This window comes from Callionymus lyra, chromosome 2 (assembly GCF_982586985.1).
Source record: "Callionymus lyra chromosome 2, fCalLyr1.hap1.1, whole genome shotgun sequence".
Lineage (NCBI taxonomy): Eukaryota > Metazoa > Chordata > Actinopteri > Syngnathiformes > Callionymidae > Callionymus > Callionymus lyra.
In genome coordinates this window covers 6,342,024-6,370,005 of record NC_141819.1, presented here as the reverse complement: position 1 = coordinate 6,370,005, position 27,982 = coordinate 6,342,024, and the positions used below count along the sequence as shown (strand labels likewise).

General features: G+C 39.1%; 1 protein-coding gene across 2 annotated transcripts; it reads right to left on the bottom strand.

The window, feature by feature from the left end:
- cdc14ab (cell division cycle 14Ab) lies at positions 1-27,950 on the bottom strand. 2 transcript variants are annotated; one of them, XM_087783332.1, is made up of 16 exons: positions 27,600-27,950; positions 26,288-26,378; positions 26,139-26,214; positions 25,151-25,243; positions 23,036-23,115; positions 16,314-16,380; positions 13,480-13,542; positions 11,847-11,934; positions 11,556-11,786; positions 11,319-11,457; positions 9,220-9,400; positions 6,726-6,820; positions 6,620-6,667; positions 6,186-6,299; positions 4,367-4,697; positions 1-1,744 (listed from the first exon to the last, which is right to left on the bottom strand). In XM_087783332.1, the coding sequence occupies exons 1-16, from the start codon at positions 27,694-27,696 to the stop codon at positions 1,715-1,717; spliced, it is 1,824 nt and encodes a 607-aa protein (XP_087639458.1). In that variant the 5' UTR covers positions 27,697-27,950; the 3' UTR covers positions 1-1,714. The 2 variants fall into 2 exon arrangements, with proteins under 2 accessions (XP_087639458.1, XP_087639459.1); XM_087783333.1 differs by lacking the exon at positions 4,367-4,697.
- Between the last annotated feature and the right edge of the window lie 32 nt (positions 27,951-27,982).

Sequence of the window (27,982 nt, the reverse complement as noted above, 5' to 3'; positions counted from 1 at the left end):
AATTAAACATTTGTTTTCAAAAATAAAAGATTATTGTTGCAGGAAATAAAACATTTGTTTTCAAAAATAAAAGATTATTGTTGCAGGAAATAAAACATTTGTTTTCAAAAATAAAAGATTATTGTTGCAGGAAATAAAACATTCGTTTTCAAAAATAAAAGATTATTGTTGCAGTAAATAAAACATTTGTTTTCAAAAATAAAAGGTTATGTTTCGACACTTTTTACACGTCAACAAATAAACACGTTTCCTTCATTTACAAAGTGAACATTTACACGAGGAGACGTCGACGCGTGGAATCGACTTCTCAGGCACTTTGTTCTCGAGTCTCTGGACATAAAGTTTTCACCGAACTTCGACCTCGACCGAAAAACTTTTAAACAAAACTGATCGTTTGACAATCGTTTCAAACGACGCGTTCGAGTGAAACGAAGGAAAAGAAACGATCGCTCGACATGTTTGAAGGTTTGTTAATGTTTGTGTAATAATTAAAGGATCCGAAAATAAAGCAATAGTGACAGAATTTTACTTTTTAGTTCAAAGTTTAAAAATGTCAATAATACTGATTAACATGTTTTTTACAAATACTTGATGAAATACTTAAGAATTAACATTTGTTTTTTTGAAGAGAATATCATGGAAATTACTTTTACTACAGAGTCCCTGACGTGGAAGAAAAAATAGTTAAAGTTTTATGAAGTTAAAAAAGAGAAACCTTTTAATCTTTTTTTACATTTCTTAAAATCTTTTTAAAATTTCTCAAAACCTTTAAACTTTTTAAATTTCCCAAAATCTTATTAATCTTTAACATCTTTTTAAATTTCCTGAAATCTTTAAACTTTTCAAATTTCCCGAAATCTTTTTAAACTTTTTTAAATCTTTTGAAACTTTTCAAATTTCCCGAAATCTTCTTTAATCTTTTTCAATTTCACAAAATCTTTTTAAATTTCCCGAAATCTTTTTAAACCTTTTTAAATCTTTTGAAACTTTTCAAATTTCCCGAAATCTTCTTTAATCTTTTTAAATTTCACAAAATCTTTTAATCTTTTTAAATTTCCCGAAATCTTTTTACACTTTTTAAAATCTTTTGAAACTTTACAAATTACTCAAAATCTTTACAAAATCTTTTCAAATTTCCCGACATCTTTTGAAAAGTTTTAAAAATCTTTTGAAACTTTTCAAATTTCTCAAAATCTTCTTTAACTTTTTTAATTGTTTTAAAAATCAAGCTAAGAAAATATTCTCCAGAATTGACTCATTAGAAAAGATCAAAACAATATCTACCATTTTTGTTTGGAAGAAATACATATTTTTCATTCAAAAACTAAATGTTTCAACCAAACATGGTCTTAAAGAACATGATGAGACACAAAGCGTCCATGATCTTTACAGATGTCAGTGAACGCACCGTCAGAATCAAAGGCAGCTGCTGAAGATCTTGTCCGTCATTGGTCGACCGGAGTCACGTGACCTCTCGCCGCTCGCACACAGAACAAGACGACGACAGTAAAAAAAAGGTTAAAAAGCTTCTTCGTGATTCCAGTCCTTCGTCAAAAACTGTTGCCGTGACGACGCTTTATCAAAATAATCATCTGGTTAGAAATATAAAATCTGTATCTGACTCCATCTTCTCGTCCTCACGGCGAGCAGCAGCTCTTCAGTCTCTTGGAGAAGCAGGGGATTGTGGGTAACGGGTCAGGACAGGTGAGCAGCTCTAGTACTGGATGAAGTCAGACTGAAGCGACTGCAACACAGAGACAAGAACCGGTGAATACTCCCAGCATGCTTTGAGGCAAAACCTGCACTTTTGTGGTTGACAAGGAGAAAGAAAAACTCATTTGTGTTTATGAAAACACACACAGATAAACACACACAACACGCTTGTATGAATGTGTGCGGAGTTGATGGTTCTTTACTTTAGAGAGAAGTGAAATATCAAATGTGTTATTTTAGTCGATAAACTTCACATATTTAATGAGATAAATTGATTCTCAGAAGAATCTATTCACTACACGACCATATTTTCAACGTTTTACTTTATAAAGTCGCTCTGAAATCTGGACGAACGAGAGGTTACGAGAGTCCATTATGACGTAATAATGGCTTCACTCCTCCTCCAGCTGTAATCACGCCCGCTTTGTTTACACAACAAGTCCCTTGGAGGCGGGATAAATGACGCACGTTGAATAACCTCCATGTTGGACCAATCACAGCAGAGTGGGTGTGGTTACGGTCAACATGTTTCAGTGGGCGGAGCTTAAGATCATTTTCTAATGTCGATCAATTAAATGAAAAAAGTGTTTTGTACAAACACACACTGATGATACAATAGAGTCACACATCACAACAACACACACACTGATGATACAATAGAGTCACACATCACAACAACACACACACACACACTGATGATACAATAGAGTCACACATTACAACAACACACACACACACACACACTGATGATACAATAGAGTCACACATAACACACACAAACTGATGATACAATAGAGTCACACATCACAACAACACACACACACAGTGATGATACAATAGAGTCACACATCACAACAACAGACACACACTGATGATACAATAGAGTCACACATCACAACAACACACACACACACACTGATGATACAATAGAGTCACACATTACAACAACACACACACACACACACACACACTGATGATACAATAGAGTCACACATAACACACACAAACTGATGATACAATAGAGTCACACATCACAACAACACACACACACAGTGATGATACAATAGGGTCACACATCACAACAACAGACACACACTGATGATACAATAGAGTCACACATCACAACAACACACACACACACACTGATGATACAATAGAGTCACACATCACAACAACAGACACACACTGATGATACAATAGAGTCACACATCACAACAACACACACACACACTGATGATACAATAGAGTCACACATCACACACACAAACTGATGATACAATAGAGTCACATATCACAACAACACACACTGATGATACAATAGAGTCACACATCACAACAACACACACACACTGATGATACAATAGAGTCACACATCACAACAACAGACACACACTGATGATACAATAAAGTCACACATCACAACAACACACACACTGATGATACAATAGAGTCAGACGTCACAACAACACACACACACACTGATGATACAATAGAGTCACACATCACAACAACAGACACACACTGATGATACAATAAAGTCACACATCACAACAACACACACACACTGACGATACAATAGAGTCACACACCACAACAACAGACACACACTGATGATACAATAGAGTCACACATCACAACAACAGACACACACTGATGATACAATAGAGTCACACATAACACACACAAACTGATGATACAATAGAGTCACACATCACAACAACAGACACACACTGATGATACAATAAAGTCACACATCACAACAACACACACACACTGACGATACAATAGAGTCACACACCACAACAACAGACACACACTGATGATACAATAGAGTCACACATCACAACAACAGACACACACTGATGATACAATAGTGTCACACATCACAACAACACAAACACACACTGATGATTAAAATAGAGTCACACATCACAACAACAACACACACACTGGTGATAAAATAGAGTCACACACACACTGATGATACAATAGAGTCACACATCACAACAACAGACACACACTGATGATACAATAGAGTCACACATCACAACAACAGACACACACTGATGATACAATAGAGTCACACATCACAACAACAGACACACACTGATGATACAATAGAGTCACATATCACAACAACAACACACACACTGATGATACAATAGAGTCACACATCACAACAACAGACACACACTGATGATACAATAGAGTCACACATCACAACAACAAACACACACTGATGATACAATAGAGTCACACATCACAACAACAAACACACACTGATGATACAATAGAGTCACACATCACAACAACACAAACACACACTGATGATACAATAGAGTCACACATCACAACAACACACACACACTGATGATACAAAGACTGGTATGTTATCTAATGCATGTTCTCAGCACAGCAGCAGCATGTTAGCATGTTAGCATGTTAGCTTGTTAGCGTGTTAGCAACATAACAGCTGGAGGAGGAAGAACCAACAGACTCACACATGTGGACAGATGTGAAGAGAAGGCATCGAACAAGAGTGTTGAGGACAGCGAGGATGAAAAGTGAACCTGGAACAGAAGGTTCCCGAGGAGAGGTGGAGAACAGGTAGCGACGGAGGGAGGAGGTGCTGCTGCTGAGTCAGAGGACTTACAGGTATGGAGCGACTCAGGTATCGTCCCGACGCCGCCTTCAGGGCACCGTAGGAACCACGCTGCGGCCTCAAGTCCTGCATCGTCCGGGACGACGGCGGCGTCGGCGCGGAGGCTCCGTACGAGCCGTTGTTGTTGTTGTTGACCTCCCGCGAGCGAGCGCCGGTACTATAGCGGAACAGGGGGGGAGGGGCCATAGAGGGGGAGGAGCTACTGGAAAGGGGCGAGGAGGAGGAGGAGGAGGAGGGGGGGGCGAGGTACTTCCTGTCCTCCTCCATGTCGGCGGCGTACAGGTCGCTCAGAGAGCTCGCCAGTCGAGAGCCCAGAGCCGAGCTGAACCACAAGAAACACACATGTGACACCAGTCCACCAGCAGGTGTCTCACCGGTCGACCCTTGTTCTCCTTCGACAGCCTGGGAGTCATGCAGTCATGGGTGTGTGCGCGAATGTGTGTGTACATCAGGGCCGGGTCTAGGCAGGGCCCCCTCAAACTAGTAGGCGAAGTGCACAATGCCCCCTCAAGATTTGTGGCTGCCCCCTCATACATGCCTGTGTAGACCCCGGCCCTGGTGCACATGAGTGTGTGTGTGTGTGTGTACATGGGTGTGTGAGCACATAGGTGTGCGGGTATGTGACAGTGTGCACCTATGTACGCGTGTGTGTGATAGTGTGTGTTAGTGTATGTTTGAGTATGTGCAACTGTGTGTGTGTGCATGCAACTGTGTGTGTGTGCTGGTGTGTTATTGTATGTTTGAGTACGTGCAACTGTGTGTGTGTGTGCTAGTGTGCGTGCAACTGTGTGTGTGTGTGGGCATGCAAATGTGTGTGTGTGCTAGTGTGTGTTATTGTATGTTTGAGTACGTGCAAGTGTTTGTGTGTGTGATTGCGCCTGTGTGTGTGCTAGTGTGTGTTAGTGTATGTTTGAGTATGTGCAAGTGTTTGTGTGTGTGATTGCGCCTGTGTGTGTGCTAGTGTGTGTTAGTGTATGTTTGAGTATGTGCAAGTGTTTGTGTGTGTGATTGCGCCTGTGTGTGTGTGCTAGTGTGCGTTAGTGTATGTGCAACTGTGTGTGTGTGTGGGCATGCAACTGTGTGTGTGTGCTAGTGTGTGTTATTGTATGTTTGAGTACGTGCAAGTGTTTGTGTGTGTGATTGCGCCTGTGTGTGTGTGTGTGTGCTAGTGTGTGTTAGTGTATGTTTGAGTACGTGCAAGTGTGTGTGTGCTAGTGTGTGTTAGTGTATGTGCAACTGTGTGTGGGCATGCAACTGTGTGTGTGCGCGCTAGTGTGTGTTAGTGTATGTTTGAGTACGTGCAAGTGTGTGTGTGCTAGTGTGTGTTAGTGTATGTGCAACTGTGTGTGGGCATGCAACTGTGTGTGTGCGCGCTAGTGTGTGTTAGTGTATGTTTGAGTACGTGCAAGTGTGTGTGTGCTAGTGTGTGTTAGTGTATGTGTGGGCATGCAACTGTGTGCGCCTATATGCGTGTGCTAGTGTGTGTTAGTGTATGTTTGTGTGGGTGTATGTGTGTGCAAGTGTTTGTGTGTGTGTTTGTATGCAAGTTTGTGCACCTATGTGTGTGTGTGCTAGTGTGCGTTAGTGTATGTTTGAGTGCCTGTATGTGTGTGCGCGCAAGTGTGTGTGTGCGCTTGCATGCATGTGTGTGTGTATGTTGCATGTACATGGGTGTGTGTGCGTGTGCGTGTATGTGACTGTGTGCACCTTTATGCATGCGTTTGTACTAGATGCATGTGTGTGTGTGCGTACATGTATCTGTGTATGCATGCATGCGTGTGTGCACACTTCTGTCGTGACCTTCACTGACCTCCTCATGTTCGGAGCTGAAGACGCAGAACTTCTTCCGATCCTCTTCGCTGCAGCAGAAGACGACGTGAACAACTTTGGCGTCTTGAGCGGCGAGGCTGGACCCAGAGACGTTCTACACACACACACACACACACACACATGTGGACCTTAGAATCTCTTATTTGTCCCGCGAGGGGAAATTCGGTAGTGCTTTTGACAGCCATTCACACATACTGATGGGAGTAGGCTGCACACCTGCGCCAAGTCTACCATCAGGAGCAATCAGGGTAAAGTGTCTTGCTCAGGGACACAACGACACAAGCTTGTCTGGAGCTGGGATTGAACCTGCAACCTTTTGGACTGCAGGCACCCACTCTACCATCTGAGCTATGACGCCCCCAATATGACGGACCTGCTGGTAAAGGTTCTAGAGGAGGAGTCTGTGGTTCTCACCTGAACGGCTGAGACGAGGACCTTGTGTGCAACTTCATCTCCTCCATCCTGAGGAACAGAACCATCAACAACGGGTCACGTTAAGACGCGGCTCCGGTCCGAGTACCTCAGGGTTCCTGTGGTGGCGGCTCGCGGCTGCCGACGACTCTTCAAGGCTCGGAGTTTGTCTCCTTGAGTCACACTTGGATCCGCAGAACCGTTCTGAGACACACGAGTCAAGATGACGTCTTTAGATGCATCGAAAAGTTACTTCATTCATCTCAGAACACAAAAGTACAATCTTTTTCAAAAGTATTCATTTAACAATATTTTCTTATTAGTCGTTACTTTTCCTTAACTTTTTACGAATCATATTTTGTCACATTTTTAATCAAAACGTTTTTTTTGGGTCAAATATTTGTTTCATTTTTAAAACTGGGTTCTTCAATAATAAAGCAACTTAATTTAAGATTTTTTTTTAAACCGTTTTAAAATCAACCAACATTGAGAAAATAAACCAAATTAATTAATTTAGTTTTTTAAGGTTTTAGGGAGAATTTCACCAAATGTTTATTTTAACATCAAATGAATATGTTTTGAGATTCCATCGTGTTGATGTTGAAATCGTGCTGGAAAGATTTGAATGATTCGATATTTTTCTAAATAAAAAAATAAGAATAAATGTTATATTTTGCTAAATAAAAAAATATGAATAAATGTAATATTTTGCTAAATAAAAAAATATGAATAAATGTTATATTTTGCTAAATAAAAAATATGAATAAATGTTATATTTTGCTAAATAAAAAATATGAATAAATGTAATATTTTGCTAAATAAAAAAATATGAATAAATGTAATATTTTGCTAAATAAAAAAAGTGAATAAATGTAATATTTTGCTAAATAAAAAATATGAATAAATGTAATATTTTGCTAAATAAAAAAATATGAATAAATGTAATATTTTGCTAAATAAAAAGTGAATAAATGTTATATCTTTCTAAATAAAAAAATACGAATAAATGTAATATTTTGCTAAATAAAAAAAGTGAATAAATGTAATATTTTGCTAAATAAAGAAATATGAATAAATGTAATATTTTGCTAAATAAAAAAATACGAATAAATGTAATATTTTGCTAAATAAAAAAAGTGAATAAATGTAATATTTTGTTAAATAAAAAAAGATAAATTAATGTAATATTTTTCTAATACAAAAATAATAAATGTAATATTTTGCTAATAAAAAAAAGATGTATAAATGTAATATTTTGTTAAATAAAAAAAGATAAATTAATGTAATATTTTTCTAATACAAAAAATAATAAATGTAATATTTTGCTAATAAAAAAAGATAAATAAATGTAGTATTTTGCTAATAAAAAAGATAAATAAATGTAATATTTTGCTAATAAAAAAAGATAAATAAATGTAGTATTTTGCTAATAAAAAAAGATAAAATAAATTTAGTATTTTGCTAATAAAAAAAGATAAATAAATGTAGTATTTTGCTAATAAAAAAGATAAATAAATATAATATTTTGCAAATAAAAAAAGATAAATAAATGTAGTATTTTGCTAATAAAAAAAGATAAATAAATGTAGTATTTTGCTAATAAAAAAAGATAAATAAATGTAGTATTTTGCTAATAAAAAGATAAATAAATCTAATCTTTTGTTAATAAAAAAAAGATGTATAAATGAAATATTTTGCTAATAAAAAAAGATGTATAAATGTAATATTTTGTTAATAATAAAAGATAAATAAATTTAATATTTTGCTAATAAAAAAAGATAAATAAATGTAGTATTTTGCTTATAAACAAGATAAATAAATGTAATATTTTGCTAAAAAAAATATAAATAAATGTAGTATTTTGCTAATAAAAAAAGATAAATAAATGTAATATTTTGCTAATAAAAAAGATAAATAAATGTAATATTTTGCTAATAAAAAAGATAAATAAATGTAATATTTTTGCTAATAAAAAGAAAAAAAGATGTATAAATGTATAAATGTAATATTTTGCTAATAAAAAAGATAAATAAATGTAGTATTTTGCTTATAAACAAGATAAATAAATGTAATATTTTGCTAAAAAAAAGATAAATAAATGTAGTATTTTGCTAATAAAAAAAGATAAATAAATGTAATATTTTGCTAATAAAAAAGATAAATAAATGTAATATTTTGCTAATAAAAAAGATAAATAAATGTAATATTTTGCTAATAAAAAGATAAATAAATGTAGTATTTTGCTAAAAAAAAAGATGAATAAATGTAATATTTTGCTAATAAAAAAAGATGAATAAATGTAATATTTTGCTAATAAGAAAAGATGAATAAATGTAATATTTTGACATTTGAAAGTTCACAATTTCTAATATTTTATACAATAAAAGCCTTGTTTTTAGATTCATGAACGTGAATTAAAGCCTTTAAAGACCTCTTTTCAAAGATTAATAATTAACAAATGAAGATGGATGCATGCAAGAATCAGCTCTTCTGACTTTAACCGTTTTAATTGCCTCGTCACGTCAGAAACTATTTCCCTGATTAAATATTTTGTCCAAAATAACAAAAATAGAAAAATCAACGCGTGTTCGAGGAGAACCGACCTCGTGCCGGTGGTCCAGAGTGGAGGAGCGAAGGCCGTTCTGGACGTGGCTGCCGATGTTCTGCGTGGAGTTGAGGCCGAGGTTCTCCAGGCCCGTGATGAGGTGAGGAACCGCATGTTCCTCCAGCTGAGCCTTCTGGGAGCGTTGGTTGTGTCCCTGCAGCCACAGAGACTCTTGTTTCCTGGACACACAACAAGATATTCAGCATTTTAGCAAATCTAATCAAAATGGATCATCGTTGACTCAGGATACACATGCGACATTGAATCACTTCGACACATACATTCCAGGTACACGTTACAAAAAGGTGTAAGAAAATATCGATATATCCCAATGTTTTTATTCCCAATAGTGTTTTGATAATCAATAGTATTGATATTTAAAATTAAAAATAATAAATTAACTTTAAAATACCATTTTTATTTAAATTTATTGTCTGGCTTATATTTCAATAGTGTGTGTATAAAAGACAATCATTCGATGTTTTATTTTACAATTTACACTCAAATATTCACGGGGTTTATTCATGCGTGTTCTGCAATTAAACATCTGGCCACTAGTTGGCGACATTCGTCATTTCCGCGTGACAAAGTAACAACAAAACTGTTGAAATGTCAGCGATGAGTGAAAAATAAAAATAAAGCTTTTAAAGCTTATGTTTGGACTCGTTTAGTCTTTAAAATAACGTTCATGTTTAAATTAAACACCGACAGATACTGGATAATACATGTTGCTCCAGGTTGTTTGTGTTAATGCACTTCATTGTTATTATAAGTTTACATTTGTTGTTCATATCTTGAGAAGCACTTTCCTACAAGAACTTTCACATTTTACTTATAGAAAGTATTTGCTCAATTCCCTCTTGTAAAAGCCAGAAAAAGTGTCATCAATATATCTGAAAATTGTGTAGTCGTTAGATATTTTGTCATCCTGCAACCGGTGTTTTACCATCGAATACATTTGTGGATCACATTTATATAAAAACCAATGATGGATACAACAGATAATACTGCTCATTATGAAGAGCAACTGAAAGTTGAGTTAAATATGATTTTGAAAGACGAGGGTCTCACGCTGCCATTAAAAAAAATCCAGAGACAAAGTTGGCAATAACAACATATGTTGGATGATGATTGGTTGCTGATCACTCTCCCGAATACTGGGACCTGGACCGTCCGAAAACATCTAAACTACGTCCATACGACACTTCTTCGGAGCAGATACCGACGTAAATGTCACGAGAAAACACTCATTTTACAACAACAGTAGTAACACAATGAAACAACTTAATAACTTGATTAAATCCGAGAAAAGTGTTGTCAAGTGTCAGTGATAGTGTTTCAACGACTGGTTGATCAGTGTTAAAAAGTAGTAGAAGAAGAAGCTGTCGAGTCACATCAAGTGTGTAGCAGCAGAGTTTGATTTGACACAGTACTACACACAATTTGAGCACTGGGCAAGTAAGTGCACTGTCTTGTAGTGTACTGTAAAGCAGTGCACTTAGAGAAGTGTGTGATTTGAGACATTGCTCTGGACCACCTGCTGTATTCTCTGCATGGATCAAAAGTAGATTCGTTTATCAAAAAATAACTTTATTTTTGCTGCATATATTGTTTTTAACTGCAAGAAAAATGATCAAAACACACTAAATGAATCAATGGAAACACAAATTGAAACAAGGCGGAGAAAACAACTAAATGTCCCTTTGTTTAAGAGAATGTCCCAGTTATTCAATATTATGGCCAAGGACTGGTGGGTTGGTGAGCAATGGAGTTTGAATGTTTGAAATGATTCTGATTATTCTGTGTTTAGTTCTGGATTAATTGGTCTCAAGGTTCGAGTTTGTTTATATTTGCCTTTGTATGATTGCGTTTTTGTACTTTTGATTTGGATATGCAGTGTTCTACGTGTATTACTCATCATGGATATGTCGCCTATAATCTAACGGCAATAAACAGAAGTTCCAAAAAACGTTATATATGATACAATATTATATACATTAGTTTCATGGGTGGTTTGTTATTATACTTTTTTTTTTTTTTTTTTTTTTTTTTTGAATCAATAAATACTCTACACTCGAGTGATGGACGTGAACTCACTCCTCCAGGAAGTGCTGCTGAGGCCCGATGACGGAGCCTGGTCTGCAGATCCGGATCCAGCCGACGGCCTCGGCCGCCGTGAAGCGATAGTGCTTCATGAGGTAGCAGCCAATCAGAGTGCCCGTCCTGCCCAGACCAGCTGCGGCGGAGAGACAAGTTCCACAACATCATCATCATCATCTATTCATTTCCTGTGAAGTCCACCGGGGGGCGCTGTGAGATTCAGCGATAACCCACCTTTGCAGTGGACGGCGACGGCGCCGTCCGTGCTCTCGCACACGTGCAGGAAGCGGCGCGTGATGATGTCACTGGGCGTGCTGCCGTCCAGGAAGAACAGGTCGTAGTGGTCGAAGCCGGCGTCGGTGAAGCGCTGGGCCTCGTAGATCTTCTTGTTGAGGCGGACGATGGTGGTGACGCCGTGCCTCCTGAAGTACGGGAAGTAGGCCTCCGGGGCGTGGAGGGGGTACCCTGAGCACCACACACACACGGTGGTTATGGTCGTGATGGTCTCGGGTCAAGGGGACTCACCGTTCTCGATCTTGGTTTTGGGATGTGGTCCGCTGAAGGCCAGGAACTTTCCCGGGACGATCCAGTTCAGGTCTCCGTTCTCGACGCGCTGCGAGGACGATAAACATTTGAACCCTTAGAGATTCACTCCTCCTCTCCATCCATCCCTTCGTTTGTTCCTTTCTTACCAACCCTCCTCTCTTCTTCTTCTTCTCCACTACTCTTTACCTTCTCCCATCATTACACGTTTTCCTGTCGACCTTTTTACTCCCAATTCTTAAAGTTTGTTTCCGAAATACTGGCTATCTTCTAGCTTTCTTTTATCTCTTCCACTCTTTCTTTTATTCCTCTTTTTCTACCCCATTCATTTCAATGGGGAAAATCTTCAACTCATGTTTCAACTCCTACCACTTTGACCTACTACTTAAACTTCTACTACCAATTCTACTGCTACTATTCTACTACTAATACAACTACTACTACTACTTATTCCACTTATTATCTACTAATACTACTTCTACTTTTACTTCTAATTATACCATTACTTTTACACTACTTCTACTACTAATACTACTACTACCTCTACTGCTTTTACTACTAATTCTACTTTTACTTTTCTACTCTTTCACTACTACTTCCACTACTACCAATACTACAAGAACTTCTACTTTTACCACTAATTCTACTACTTCTAATGATAATACTACTACTACTACTAATTCTACTACTTTTACTTTTCTACTCTTTCACTACTTATTCCACTACTACCAATACTACTACGACTTCTACTTTTACCACTACGACTTCTACTTTTACTTTTCTACTACTACTATTTCTACTAATACTACTACTACTACTACTTCTACTTTTACCACTAATTATACTACTACTTATAATACTACTACTAATTTTACTTTTCTACTATTACTACTACTACGACTTCTACTTTTACCACTAATTATACCATTACTTTTACTTTTCTACTACCACTACTTCTAATACTACTTCTACAGCCCAGCAGGGTCAGCATTCTCACTGCATCTTCTCCTGGAGATGCACTCTTCTAGTCTAAGCTACTTGTTAACACTTTGCTTCTCACGCGTCACATCTGGACGAGCAACCAGGGGCAGGTTGTCGTGGTAACGGTTTAAAACATGCAGCGACGGACAAAAGCTGCATCAATAAAGCAGATTGATGGAACTCCGGGGCTGAAGATTATCTACTCGGATTTGTTGAATTTCCCCCCCCCCCCTCCCTCGATCGAACAGGACGTTACACAATCACAAAAAAAACACGCCGAGATATGAAATTTTGACCTGGATTCTGAGTTTGGATCAGAGGAAGCATCGACGTCCAGATTATTGCTCCGCATTTAAGAGGCTCATTGGAACCAAATGTATATTAAATCCTTCATTCGACTGCATTTACACGCGTTTAGAATCTGGATCTTAATATTATAAGGTCTTATATTGTCCCTGCAAGACTCCTAGGAATTATTCGCCAGCGACCGTCCTGCTGATCGACGTCCTCACGAGACCAGACCTGCCGACGCGTCAAAAGCTTTTCTTCGTCGGACGCTGAATTATTCAGCAGCTGGTCCGGGGTCAGCGACCAGGAAACTGTCGGGTCAGAGAGTTGGGTTCGGGGTCTTTACCTCGTAGTGTTCGTACTCCTCCACGTCGAAGGTCTCGAAGTTGAAGAATCCGTGCTGCAGAGCCTGAAACGTACGACATTAGTTCAAGAAAATGTGTTTCAGTGAAATAAATACGTTCAATGATTGAAAATTAACTCAAAAGAAGACGAAAGAAAAAAATGGGGGGAAGAAGTAAAAGGCAGGGATGAATAAAACGGATGAAAACACTCATATTTATTTAAAAATGGTGGCGCGGGGTCGCCTCACAGCAAGAAGGTTGCTGGTTCATTTCCAGGCCGAGACAACTTGTGACCTTCATGTGTGGAGTGTGTATGTTCTCCTCGTGTTGTGTGGGTTTACTCCGGACACTCCGGTTTCCTCCCACAGTCCAAAAACATACAGAGGTTGATTGAAAACTTGGGGAAATTGTCCGTAGGGTACGAGTGTGTGTGTGTGAATGGTTGTCTGTCTTTGTGTGTCCTGAGACAGACTGGGGTCCTGTCCAGGGTGTCCCCCGCCTCTCGCCCTATGAAACCGATCCCAGACTCCAGTCTCCCCACAAGGGATATAGAGACATAGAGAGAGCGAGAGAGACAGAAAGAGAGACAGATAAAAAGAGACAGAGACAGAAAGAAAGAGAGACAGAAAAAAAGAGACAGAAAGAAAGAGACAGAAAGATAGAGACAGAGACAGAAAAAGAGGGAGAAAGAAAGACACAGAGACAGATAGAAAGAGACAGAGACAGATAGAAAGAAACAGATAGAAAGAGACAGAGACAGAAACAGAAAGAAAGAGACAGAGACAGAGACAGAAACAGAAAGAAAGAGACAGAGACAGAAAGAAAGAGACAGAGACAGATAGAAAGAGACAGAAAGATAGAGACAGAGACAGAAAGAAAGAGAGAAAGAAAGAGACAGAGACAGAGAGAGAGAATGAAAGAAAGAGAAAGAGAAAGAGAGAGACAGAAAGAAAGAGACAGAGACAGAAAGAAAGGGAGAAAGAAAGACACAGAGACAGATAGAAAGAGACAGAGACAGATAGAAAGAAACAGATAGAAAGAGACAGAGACAGAAAGAAAGAGACAGAGACAGAGACAGAAACAGAAAGAAAGAGACAAAGACAGAAAGAAAGAGACAGAAAGAAAGAGACAGAGACAGATAGAAAGAGACAGATAGAGACAGAAAGAAAGAGAGACAGACAGAGACAGAGACAGATAGAGAAAGAATGAAAGAAAGAAAGAGACAGAGAGAGACAGAAAGAAAGAGACAGAGAGAGACAGACAGAGACAGAAAGAAAGAGAGACAGACAGAGACAGAGACAGATAGAGAAAGAATGAAAGAAAGAAAGAGACAGAGAGAGACAGAAAGAAAGAGACAGAGAGAGACAGAAAGAAAAGTGAAGCTGCTCATTCGTGCAGGTCATTGTTTTTCCAACGGTTCTGAAGCAGGACTGATGGGTTTGAACGACGACCCAGTTTCGCTTCACAAGACGATCGAACGGAAAATAATCTCAACAACTTCAACTAGAAGAAGTGAGTTTATGAGGAAAAGGTGATCAAAGAGAACGAGGTGAAGGTGAAGCCAGTCAAAAACTAGAGTAAATGGACGGGAAGCGAAGAAGCGAGTAACGCACGACAGGAAACATCAGACAGAAATGAAAGATAAAAGTGTGTTGACACAACTGAGGTCCTGCAGCTGCTGCACTTTCTAATGGCTCGCATTTCCAGGAGAAACTGGATCAACAGGACAATTGAGAATCTAAACAAACTGATCATTTTAATGTAATTCAACATTTATGGATTATAAAATAAATCTAAAGTCATCAACACCAGACAAATACTAATGTTGAAAATATGTAATGTCATGAATAAATAATCAAATATTCAAGTGTGTGACTAAATATGAACTACAGTCTAGAATCGTTTATCCATGTTCATGAAGAAAGAATAATAGACTTTATAGTGACAGTAATACTAGTTCAACCCTTGTGTTGTCTCAGGGTCAAGGTGACCCGAAGGCCTGAAAACAACCGTTTGACCCAGAGAAAACACAAGGGATACCAAAAACATTTGTTTTTGAGCATTTGGGTCACTTTGACCCAGAGACAAGACAAGGGATACCAAAAACATTGGGTCAGAGTCACCCAAAGACTCAAAAAAAGAGACAACACAAGGGATACCACAAACACATTTGTTTTTGGGCCTCCAGGTCACTTTGACCCTCAGAGACACAAGGGATACCTAAAACATTTGTTTTTGAGCCTTTGGGTGACTTTGACCCAGAGACAACACAAGGGATACCACAAACACATTTTTTCAGGCGTTTGGGTCACTTTGTGGTATCCCTTGTGTTGTCTCTGGGTCAAAGTGACAAAGTGGCCAGAAAACAAACATGTTTGTGGTATCCCTTATGGTGTCTCTGGGACAAAGTGGCCAGAAAACAAACATGTTTGTGGTATCCCTTATGGTGTCTCTGGGACAAAGTGGCCAGAAAACAAACGTGTTTGTGGTATCCCTTGTGTTGTCTCTGGGTCAAAGTGACAAAGTGGCCAGAAAACAAACATGTTTGTGGTATCCCTTGTGGTGTCTCTGGGTCAAAGTGACAAAGTGGCCAGAAAACAAACATGTTTGTGGTATCCCTTATGGTGTCTCTGGGTCAAAGTGACAAACTGGCCCAAAAACAAATGTGTGGTATCCCTTGCGTTGACTTTATTTAGAGACTCTCTATGCCTATTCCCAGCTACCTGGGGGAAGAGACCGGTGATAGTTTCATCATAAACCTCTGTATGTTCTGGGGCTCTCAGGATCACAAAAATGTAGCTGGTATCAAAGATTCAAGAGGAATAACTGATCGTACCTTCCTGATGCCTTGAAGACAGTCCAGCACCGAGAGGTTGAAAGTGCAGTTTCCGAAAGAGGCGTCCCTGCAAAGAAAATAATAAATCAATCGTACAACGAGGACCAGACGTTCTCCTGGTTTCGGTCGTCAACTCATCATTTCCTATAGATTCATCATCAAGTATTTCACCGTCATTTAAAGCAACAACCCGTTCTCATGAAGTCATGTCTGATGTAGCCGTAAGGTCATGTGACCAGATTACAAAAGTCTTCATTATCACGGCCATGTTGGAGACAACATTTCTATTCTCGTCGCTGACATCCGCTTGTTTATTAAGAGTTTGAGTGACAGGAGCATCCACGTGTTAAATTCATCAGCCGGGTCCGGAGGGTCCGTCACCGGCTCCTGGTCATGCGAGCGCCGACGAGATTTTTGCCACTGCTTCGCTTCGCGGCGCCGGACAAAAGAAAGGTTCCACTGGCTTGTTAGCAGAAGCTCGTCCGCCGCCGGCTCCGGTTTCCTTTCCATGACCGACGGCTTTTGTCGGCACATCTTTTGTTATGTAAGGCAGCTGATTAAAAAACACGTGTGATGTCCAGGGTCGGATCGTTACAGTGGTAAACACTCTGATAATGAAGCCTCGCGAGGAACGAGCACATGGTTCAAATCTCAAGGACAATATTTCAGAATCCTGGGTCAACAGAAGTGTTTGTTAGAAGACATTTGTCAAAGGCTTTTCCACCGTGTTCTACGTTTGCACAACTATTTACCTCCTTAAAGAGATAGTTCACCGAAAATTCAAACTTCTTGTTCTACTCGTGTCGACTAATGTTGGGAGTATTTTTAGAGTGATCTGTTCTTATAAGAGTTATAGACAAAAATGTTTGTTCATTTTCATGTAGCGACTTGAGCTCAGTTATTAAAATTTAAATCTCTTTAAAATAAGAGTCTTTAAAATTGATAATACAAAATGTTAACAGCAAGTTTAGAGGAACATGTACATTTGCAAAGTCCGTTCAAGATTTGGACAACTTAACGAATTCCATTTTTAAAGTTTAACGTTTTTTGGCCTCTTAGTAATTTCTTGACGGTCCCTTATTTCAAGTCCCAGCTGAAAAGCCTTTTCGACAGTTTTTCTCCTTAAAAACAAGGGATTTTTATATTTAAAAAAAATAGTGTTTAGTTCAAAGCTGGTGTGAAAGTAATAATTAATAAGTTGTTTATAGACATGGACAAAAAAAGTTTGTTCATTTTAATGTAGCGACTGGAGCCTAGAAGTCTTCGTCTTCATCCAAAGAGACACTTAAAAACATCCAAATACCTCCATACAGCTCGTCTGTCACGTCCCTCTTGGATTGAAGCCTCACATAAGAATTCTTGTGTGAAAAACTTAAGTAAGTCGATATTTTACGCTCTGCTATGACAGTCGTTTAAAGCATAGGAGTGCTATAAACTGGAAGTAGGGCTGCACGATATTGGAAATAAGTGCGATATTCGTGCGATATAGATATTAATGTGATATTTTTTTCTTTCACCCCAAGATGTTGCCCGTGCACGTGCAAGTACTGTAGGGGAGGTCTGGGGTTTATTTCGACTTCGGTGTCGACATGATCGTAGAAAAATATCTCTTATAACGCTCAGTCTCGCGGGACTTGCATCGCTTTCCCGCCAAACTGAGCGACATCAGAGAGGAGCCGCCGGCGCGTCGCGATATCACCAAATCAATAATAAATCCACCTCCTTGTACACGCACACATAACACTTTATAAATGACGCTTACAACTTAGCTCGTTAGCATACGGTGAAGACGGACAGGTTTGTTTGGAAGTTCACGATCTTCTAAGAAAACAACTGAGATGAGATGAAAAGTTCTTACAATATGTTGCTTTAACAAAGGAGGTTGAAAGAGACGAGTGACTGGATCACTAGTGTTGGACTAGATCACAAGTTAGTATTACTTCCGTGTATATACTGAGACTACATACTACTACATAGAAGTACAAATTGACAACGTCAGCGTATTTTGTAATTGTATGTGTATAAAACTATTGTTTTTTATGTGTATATTCAGCTGCTGTTACTATGTTCCAGCTCCACTGTGGGATATATAAAGCTATCTTATCTTAACACAGACTGGTTTAAGTTTTTTCTCTTCAACAATTTATAATATTGAGCCTTCAATACTAGAGGGACAAAGACGAAATAGAATCAGGAGGCACAAGAATATTGATCTACACAACTAACACATTTATCAAAATACAAAAAAACCTGTCAAGAATATGTATTATAAATGGTGGATTACAGACTACATAACTGGACAAATCAAATAACGGTCCAAACACACTACGGACAACTACATTAATATCTAAATAATGGACACAAATTTGGCAAAACAATAAAATGTATACCGTCCCGCACATTTAGAGGGCAATTTAATGCATCTTATTCCAACATTAAGTAACTTTCATGCAATTGATTGATTGACGGTATTTAAATTGTCCGATGACAACTTTGATTCCAATCTATCAAGGGACAATCCGCAATGGTCCAAATGAATAAGGTCTATGAGAAGGGTTATCAGATATCTAAAATATGAAGTCATTCACCTAGAATAGTGATGGTGAATGTAGGCTTACCTACGCTAACATTTTGATGTAATCCAAATTTCTCCTGTTAGAATTGGAGAGTGTCCTGGTAGAATTCCCATTTGTCCGAGGGCAGATTGTAAATCCAATACAGTAGTAGGATTCCAATCTGTACTAGTAGAGATTGGAATTCACTAGTAGAATCTGGAATCCTCCTAGGACAGATTGGAATTCCAATCTCTACTAATAGGATCTGGAATCCTACTCGTACGGATTGGAATTCCAATCTTAACACTCGCATGTTCATTGATGTACACTAATAAATAAAGACTTTTTTCTCATTTAAGTAATACTTCTACATTCAAATGTCAGTGGGGATGCCTAATAAACGGACATATACAGTGCCTTGCGAAAGTATTCAGCCCCCTTGAACCTTTCGCCACATTTCAGGCTTCAAACATAAAGATATAAAATTTTAATTTTTTGTCATGAATCAACAACAAGTGGGACACAATCGTGAAGTGGAACGAAATTTATTGGATAATTTAAACTTTTTTAACAAATAAAAAACTGAAAAGTGGGGCGTGCAATATTATTCGGCCCCTTTACTTTCAGTGCAGCAAACTCACTCCAGAAGTTCAGTGAGGATCTTTGAATGATCCAATGTTGTCCTAAATGACTGATGATGATAAATAGAAGGCACCTGTGTGTAATCAAGTCTCCGTATAAATGCACCTGCTCTTTGATAGTCTCAGGGTTCTGTTTAAAGAGAGAACCATGAAGACAAAGGAACACACCAGGCAGGTCCGAGATACTGTTGTGGAGAAGTTTAAAGCCGGATTTGGATACAAAAAGATTTCCCAAGCTTTAAACATCTCAAGGAGCACTGTGCAAGCAATTATATTGAAATGGAAGGAGTATCAGACCACTGCAAATCTACCAAGACCCGGCCGTCCCTCCAAACTTTCATCTCAAACAAGGAGAAGACTGATCAGAGATGCAGCCAAGAGGCCCATGATCACTCTGGATGAACTGCAGATAACTACAGCTGAGGTGGGAGAGTCTGTCCATAGGACAACAATCAGTCGTGCACTGCACAAATCTGGCCTTTATGGAAGAGTGGCAAGAAGAAAGCCATTTCTCAAAGATATCCATAAAAAGTCTCGTTTAAAGTTTGCCACAAGCCACCTGGGAGACACACCAAACATGTGGAAGAAGGTGCTCTGGTCAGATGAAACCAAAAATCGAACTTTTTGGCCTGAGACTGGGACGGAGATTTATCTTCCAACAGGACAATGATCCAAAACATAAAGCCAAATCTACAATGGAATGGTTCACAAATAGACGTATCCAGGTGTTAGAATGGCCAAGTCAAAGTCCAGACCTGAATCCAATCGAGAATCTGTGGAAAGAGCTGAAGACTGCTGTTCACAAACGCTCTCCATCCAACCTCACTGAGCTCGAGCTGTTTTGCAAGGAAGAATGGGCAAGAATTCCAGTCTCTCGATGTGCAAAACTGATAGAGACATACCCCAAGAGACTTGCAGCTGTAATTGCAGCAAAAGGTGGCGCTACAAAGTATTAGCGCAAGGGGGCCGAATAATATTGCACGCCCCACTTTTCAGTTTTTTATTTGTTAAAAAAGTTTAAATTATCCAATAAATTTCGTTCCACTTCACGATTGTGTCCCACTTGTTGTTGATTCTTGACAAAATTAAAATCGTATATCTTTATGTTTGAAGCCTGAAATGTGGCGAAATGTTGAAAGGTTCAAGGGGGCCGAATATTTTCGCAAGGCACTGTATAAATTCTCTTGGCCTTAAACATGTATACATATATCTATAAAGCATGTACCATTTTTAAAGTTGTGTTTTCTTATGGCCTCTTTGCAAAAGGGTAATTTATTTTTATAAATAATTGGTATAGTTTAATTTAGTGGTTTTTTTTCAATAAAGTCATGTTTTTTAAAGTTATGCACGTGCGTAAAAACATCCTTAATTAACCAGTTGTAAATCTGAACAAGTTAACAAGTTTGTCACGACCCGGTTTCCATAAAAACACGTCAGAATTAGATGCATGCACGTGAATCCTGGGAGTTTTGTCGATCCTGCGCCGAGAGACTTGAGGTCATTGATCTGCTACCGGCTTGATGTTTTAGGCGGTGTATCGAGGCGTGAGGCATGTGGCGGCCCCCTAGTGGTTGACTGATGGAAACAAAGCCACACTTTTTAAAAGTAATAATCTCAAGAGTTGTTAAAGTGTGGTAGTATCGTGCTCACAATTTGATTTCATTGGAAGGGTGAGCAGTGTCTAAAGTTGTCAAATGTTGACATGACATTCAAGATGAGAGTTATGTTTAAACGTACACATAAAGATATTGAATATATGTCACAGTACAGATTGGAATCCTGCTACTGAACTGGGATCTGAATATTGATATGAGTTAGGGTTTGATTACATCAAAATAACATTTTGATCCAAATTTCTCCTGTTAGAATTGGAGATTGTCCTGGTAGAATTCCCATTTGTCCTAGTAGAAATTGGAATTCCAATATTCAGATGCCAGTTCAGTAGAAGGATTCCAATCTGTACTAGTAGAGATTGGAATTCACTAGTAGAATCTGGAATCTTCATAGGACAGATTGGACAGTAGTAGGATTCCATTTCCTACTGTATCTGTACTAGTATCTTTACTAGTATACTGTACTAGTATCTTTACTAGTATACTCTATCTGTACTAGCAGGATTCTATTTCCTACTGTATCTGTACTAGTATACTGTATCTGTACTAGTATCTGTACTAGTATCTGTACTAGTATACTCCATCTGTAATAGTAGGATTCCAGATCCTACTGTATCTGTACTAGTATCTTTACTAGTATACTGTATCTGTACTAGTATCTGTACAAGTATACTCCATCTGTAATAGTAGGATTCCAGATCCTACTGTATCTGTACTAGTATCTTTACTAGTATACTGTATCTGTACTAGTATCTGTACTAGTATACTCCATCTGTAATAGTAGGATTCCAGATCCTACTGTATCTGTACTAGTATCTTTACTAGTATACTGTATCTGTACTAGTATCTGTACTAGTATACTCCATCTGTAATAGTAGGATTCCAGATCCTACTGTATCTGTACTAGTATCTTTACTAGTATACTGTATCTGTACTAGTATCTGAACTAGTATACTCCATCTGTAATAGTAGGATTCCAGATCCTACTGGATTCCAATCTGTATATAATATCAGTGCTTAAGGAGCAGATGTTACATGCCAAATATCGGAAATATAAATACTCATTAACGTCAATAACCTCTCGAACGACAAAATTAATTAACAATTTCTTCTAAACTAAATATTATTCAAAACTTTTAAGCGACATATTTTTGTGTCCGTTTTGCAAAAAGGCAAGTACTAAAAACACACATGACACAATTTAAAAATACATCATCAACACAAAACAGGAGGGAAAAAGTGCAACAACACACAACACCACATCCTGCTTCATCTCCGCCACCACGTTAAAACGACCTCACATCAGATTTGTGCGGTTAAATCCAGCGAGAGGCCCTCGATCGCGCTGTACAAGTACTAATTCTTGACAGCCGTGCATGTTTCAAAGGGAATCACGGGCGGCCTGTGAATGCGTCGCTCTGTGGGCGTGGCCTCGCCGTGGTCAAGTTTAAGCTGCTCATCAGACAAGAGAACAGAGTCTTCTACCGTGCAACACTGCCGTTACGTAAGCAGAGTTTGGACAACAAAAAGCCCTTTATCCCCCTCCTCCCCTCGCTCACACACACACACATTAATAGCCATCTTAGCGAGACATAATGCAAGCGTGACCCTCCTCCACTCAGGAAATCAACTGCCCCTCACCCAGACCCTTGAACTGCAGTCCATACATCTGTCCACACTCGGGGAATGAAGCTCCGCCACACACACACACACACACACACACACACAAACACACACACACACACACACACACACACACCCGTCACCGGTGACGCCAGGAAACTCGCACAGACTCTATAAACCGGTTGTTAAACAGCGTTTCATTTCTTCACATCATTAGCAAACAGGCTGTGACTCAAACCGTCTGAGGGTTTGGTTCTGTGGTTCGCAGGTGCGTCGAGGCCTTGGCTCACCTGAAGGGTAGGTAAGAGGCGTTGGACCCGGAGATCAGAGCTCTGTAGGCTTCTTCCGGGGTTTTCTTCAAGTAGACCACCTGCCCCGGAGACAGAAGTTCACACTGGTCAATGGGGGATGTAAAGTTCTTGTGTGACTCTTAACGCCTGATTGACAATGGAATGACAGAGTGATCACTTTTTTAAATGTTACACACTAGTTCACAACACCTTCCTTCTCATTTCAACCCAAGTAGATGAAAGTTAACCCCACACTTGTTGGAGCCGGCTCTGTCTCTTATAGGGGGCTAGAATCTTCAGCTCTCGTGGGTGGCTCGCTCTGGTGCTGGGGCAGGAATAGAAGTTTCATTCTGCATTACCCTATAGGACGGGGTATGTTCCGTTTTCGGAGCAAACTGCAGGTTCTTGCATGAGGTACCACATGATCTGGAGCCTATAATCCATGAGTTTGTGTCGTTTACACTAATGCAAAAGTTTATTTTCATGTCTCAACAAGAAGGATGTGTCTCGCCTGCAGTTCATACAAAACTCTTCAGCCAGAATTCTGAGCCGCTCTAGTAGAAGAACTCACATTTCTCCTTCAAACTCTTCACTGGCTGCCAGTTTCTTTCAGGATCATTTTAAAATTCTGGTTCTTACTCTCAGATATATTCATGGTCAGACCTTCCATCAGTGATCTGATCCAGACTTACACCCCAGCTCGGGCTCTGAGGTCTGTGGATCAGAATCTACTGATGGTTCCTGAACTTCAGGACCAGAGGAGAGAAATCCTTCCAGACTGTTGCTCCTAAGCTTTGGAACCATCACTGTGTTTGATGATCTACTGACTCCTTCAAGAAACATCTGTGTTTGATGATCTACTGACTCCTTCAAGAAACATCTGTGTTTGATGATCTACTGACTCCTTCAAGAAACATCTGTGTTTGATGATCTACTGACTCCTTCAAGAAACATCTGTGTTTGATGATCTACTGACTCCTTCAAGAAACATCTGTGTTTGATGATCTACTGACTCCTTCAAGAAACATCTCTGTGTTTGATGATCTACTGACTCCTTCAAGAAACATCTGTGTTTGATGAGCTACTGACTCCTTCAAGAAACATCTGTGTTTGATGATCTACTGACTCCTTCAAGAAACATCTGTGTTTGATGATCTACTGACTCCTTCAAGAAACATCTGTGTTTGATGATCTACTGACTCCTTCAAGAAACATCTCTGTGTTTGATGATCTACTGACACCTTCAAGAAACATCTGTGTTTGATGATCTACTGACTCCTTCAAGAAACATCTGTGTTTGATGATCTACTGACTCCTTCAAGAAACATCTGAAGACACTTATTCGTGCAGGCTTTTCCTTGATTCTCTGGGACTCCTGTGTCGTCTTATGCGTCTCTTAGAAGTATACATTTCCTCCTGCATTAGGGTCCACTGACTCTCACATAATGGCAAATTGTGTAGACCATTGGTCAGCATTGTCTCCCATTGAAGCTGGAAACATCAGCTGTTGCTGGTGGAGCTTGACTGGCATTGATATTTTGAATGTCTTTTTCTTCTTGTTTGCCTTTTTGAAAGTTCAACTCATGTCACTCTCCTGACATGTTGTAAATGTTCGTCCTCTTCAACATGCAGTAAGTTCCTCATCATGACCATGTTTTCAACTTATTACTTTATAAACTTGCTCTGAAATCTGGACGAACGAGAGGTTACGAGAGTCCATTATGACGTAATAATGGCTTCACTCCTCCTCCAGCTGTAATCACACTTTGTTTATGCAACGAGTCCCTTGGAGGTGGAGACTTCTGGGATAGTTGACGCGCAGTGACAAACCTCCATGCTTGACCAATCAGAGTGGGTGTGGTTATGTTAAACATGATTTCATCTCCAGAGAGACAACGGTTTTTCAGTGGGCGGAGCTTAAGATCATTTTCTAACGTCAATATTTTAATGAAGAGAGTTTTGTAAAAACACACACTGATGATACAATAGATTCAAACATCACAACAACACACACATCCACACAAGAGTGGTTGTGTCTTAAACTGTGTGGGTTACAGTCTTCACCTCTTGTGTGTCTAGTTGTTGTGTCAAGACAAGTGCAGTTGTCGTACTTACGGCGTATCCTCCGATCAGCACGGCAGCGTTGGATCGCTTCCTCTGGTCGAAGCTGGTGTAGTGAACGATCCTCTTCCTAGTCAACGTGAAGGACTGCAACAGAAGACGTTAAACATGTGGACGGGTTCGGAGCGGAGGGATGAAGGACCGTCAACAGATTCACGAGAGGAACAAATAATTCGTAGAGAGACGTCACGTGAACACTTGAAGGAGAGCAAACGGAAAAAAAGATTCAGGAGTGAATCCAGACCGTCCAGTTTGTCAGTCGTGGTTTGGTGGATGACAACAACCCAGCGGAGGAATGCTCCGTCGTAGCAACCAAAAAAAAAACACAACACATGTCCTCACACTTCTAGGTCACCTCCAAGTTTGTCTGAAGTAAGACTTTGGTGAAGCTTGAGATATACCGAGTTGAAAACATCGATTAATTTGATTGAAAATGACAGAATGACTGCGTGAAGCAATAGTTTTTGTTTGTTTTGTGACAGATTTTAAGAGGAAAAAAGGGGGAACATTAGGGTGGTGTGGGTGACAATGTAAATATATTGTGTGATTCTGTCCATTTGCTACAGGAGGGAATTCATGACATGTGAATATGACTCAACGAACGCCATTGATTCTTCTTTCTGCCTTTGTGTCGAGTGTTGTCATCCAAAAAAATATCTTGTGACAAGTGTGTGTGTAATAACGCAATAACATGTGACTGTGTGAACACTCGGTGTACATCGATTGCCATGTGTAAAGTGACAAACTGAATGAGGGTTAACGGGATAAAGAAAAAGACACTTTGATCAGAGAGTGTGTGTTTATGACGGGGTGAAAGTGACCCTTGAGGTGTAAAGCAGGTGTGTGTGTGTGTGACAGGGTGTACACGTGCTCAGTATCAGTATAAAAAAAAAAAAACATTGCGTAACTCAACCGTTCATGTTGCATTCTGGACATTCCAGCCCGGGGTTAGTCGGCGACGGCGGCGGCAGGAAGTTCTTACCTTCAGCTTCTTGTTGAGCTTACAGCAGTAGCGGAACAACATGGCCAGGTTGAGGGGCCCGAAGTCGGCGTAGAAGCTGCGGTCGCACAAACAAACGCTCTTAGACGGGGGGGGGTTATAAACTCGTCCTTCGGTGGGATCGTACTTACTTCTCGTATACAAACTCATCGTCCGTGCAGAAGTAGTGGGTGTTGGCGGTGCTTTTGGGTTTGCTGCGTAACGTGGCGAAATACAAACGCTCTACAAACACAATAAAAGGATAACACAATCAAAATAAGTAGAAGGCAGACGACAAACTAGTTTTAAAATTTAAGATTAGTACAAAAGTTAAAGTTTTGAAAGGGAACTAAATAAACATTATAAAACAAGAGTCACGGTGAACAAGCCAGTTTAAAAAAGGTGAGTCTTTAGGTTAGTTTTCAGTATGTTTGAAATGAAAGAAACTGGATATTTAAACACAAAAGGATAACACAATTCAATCAAAGACTAATGTCCATTTTTCTTCTGAACAAAATAAGTAGAAGGCAGAAAAAAAAAAAAAAAACTTTTTCTAAGGATATTTCAAAGTTAATACAAAACTTGTTGCTGTCAATACTACATAAAAATTTTTTTAGTTCAAGACCCAAGGGTTGACATTTGAAGTGACCGGCAAATGGACGGAGTTGAAGTTAAATTCAAGAGTCACGGCTCATCGATGCATGTTATTATGGTGACAAACTAAGTGATGCTCTTGTTGACATAAGAATCCACAATTATTATCCAGGAAATAATAGACAGATGTATTTGAAAGATTGAAAGACGACAGGTTTGGGTTTCATGGGGAGAAACTTCAGTGACGTCATCAAACACACACTAAAATAAACTCAAGTATCTAAGAAGTCAACTGTAGGAATTAAACGTGTGTTATGGCTCAACACAAATACCGATTAAATAAAAGATTATATTTGACTGGTTGGAAGTTTACACCATTTTGCAAAGCTGTAGCTACAATAAAAATACATATTTTTAATATAAGAAAAGGTTCAGTACAAAAATAGTAAAACTTTCTGCCAAATATTAGAATGATTGTTCTTAGAAAATCGTAGATTCACCTTTGAATGATCTTCATTCTCTTATTGAACGATTTTAAATAGAATTACTGGTGTTCCTAGGATGAGTTATAGCTGGTCTCAAGGAGAAAACTTTATTTATGTATTTATTAATCTACAGGTAACACTTCAATACTTTGAGAAAGTCAACTTTTACGATCAGTTATTGTTTGTTTTTTTATAAAGTTCGCCAAAATACTCGAATTTAAATTATATTTTTAAATGTATTTAAAGTCTTTATCAAAAATTATTATCCTATTCGACAAGTTTTCTTACGTATTTAAACACTGTATTGGGTTTGTCTCCCGAGCATCTTCGGCACCACCTGCTGAGCGACGAACTTTCTTTGGACTTTTTGTTTGTTTTCTTTTACCTTTAATGAACTCTGCTGAGCCCACAGTGTCAGACTCTTCCGTGGACCGGAACAGGGCAGACAGGAGCTGGGAATGCCGCACTCCTTCCACCGTCATGAGTCCGGTCTCGGTCCGGGAGAACCAGACCAGCTCGCTCGGGGGGGAAAAACTTGACAAAGTGCTAGCAGTGCCGTTAGCCTTTAGCCTTTAGCCGCGCGGAGAGAAAACAACCTGGTCAAAAGTTAACAAAAGTTCCTTCTTCGTCTCCCATCCGCGAGTTTCTTCCACTTTCTCTGGCCCGCGAACGGTTCGGTACCGACCCGGTTAAGGCGGAACCGTTGAAGCTCAAACGCGTCGCTCTGACGACTCAAGTCTGAAGCCGTGATTGAGCAAATCCCTCCTT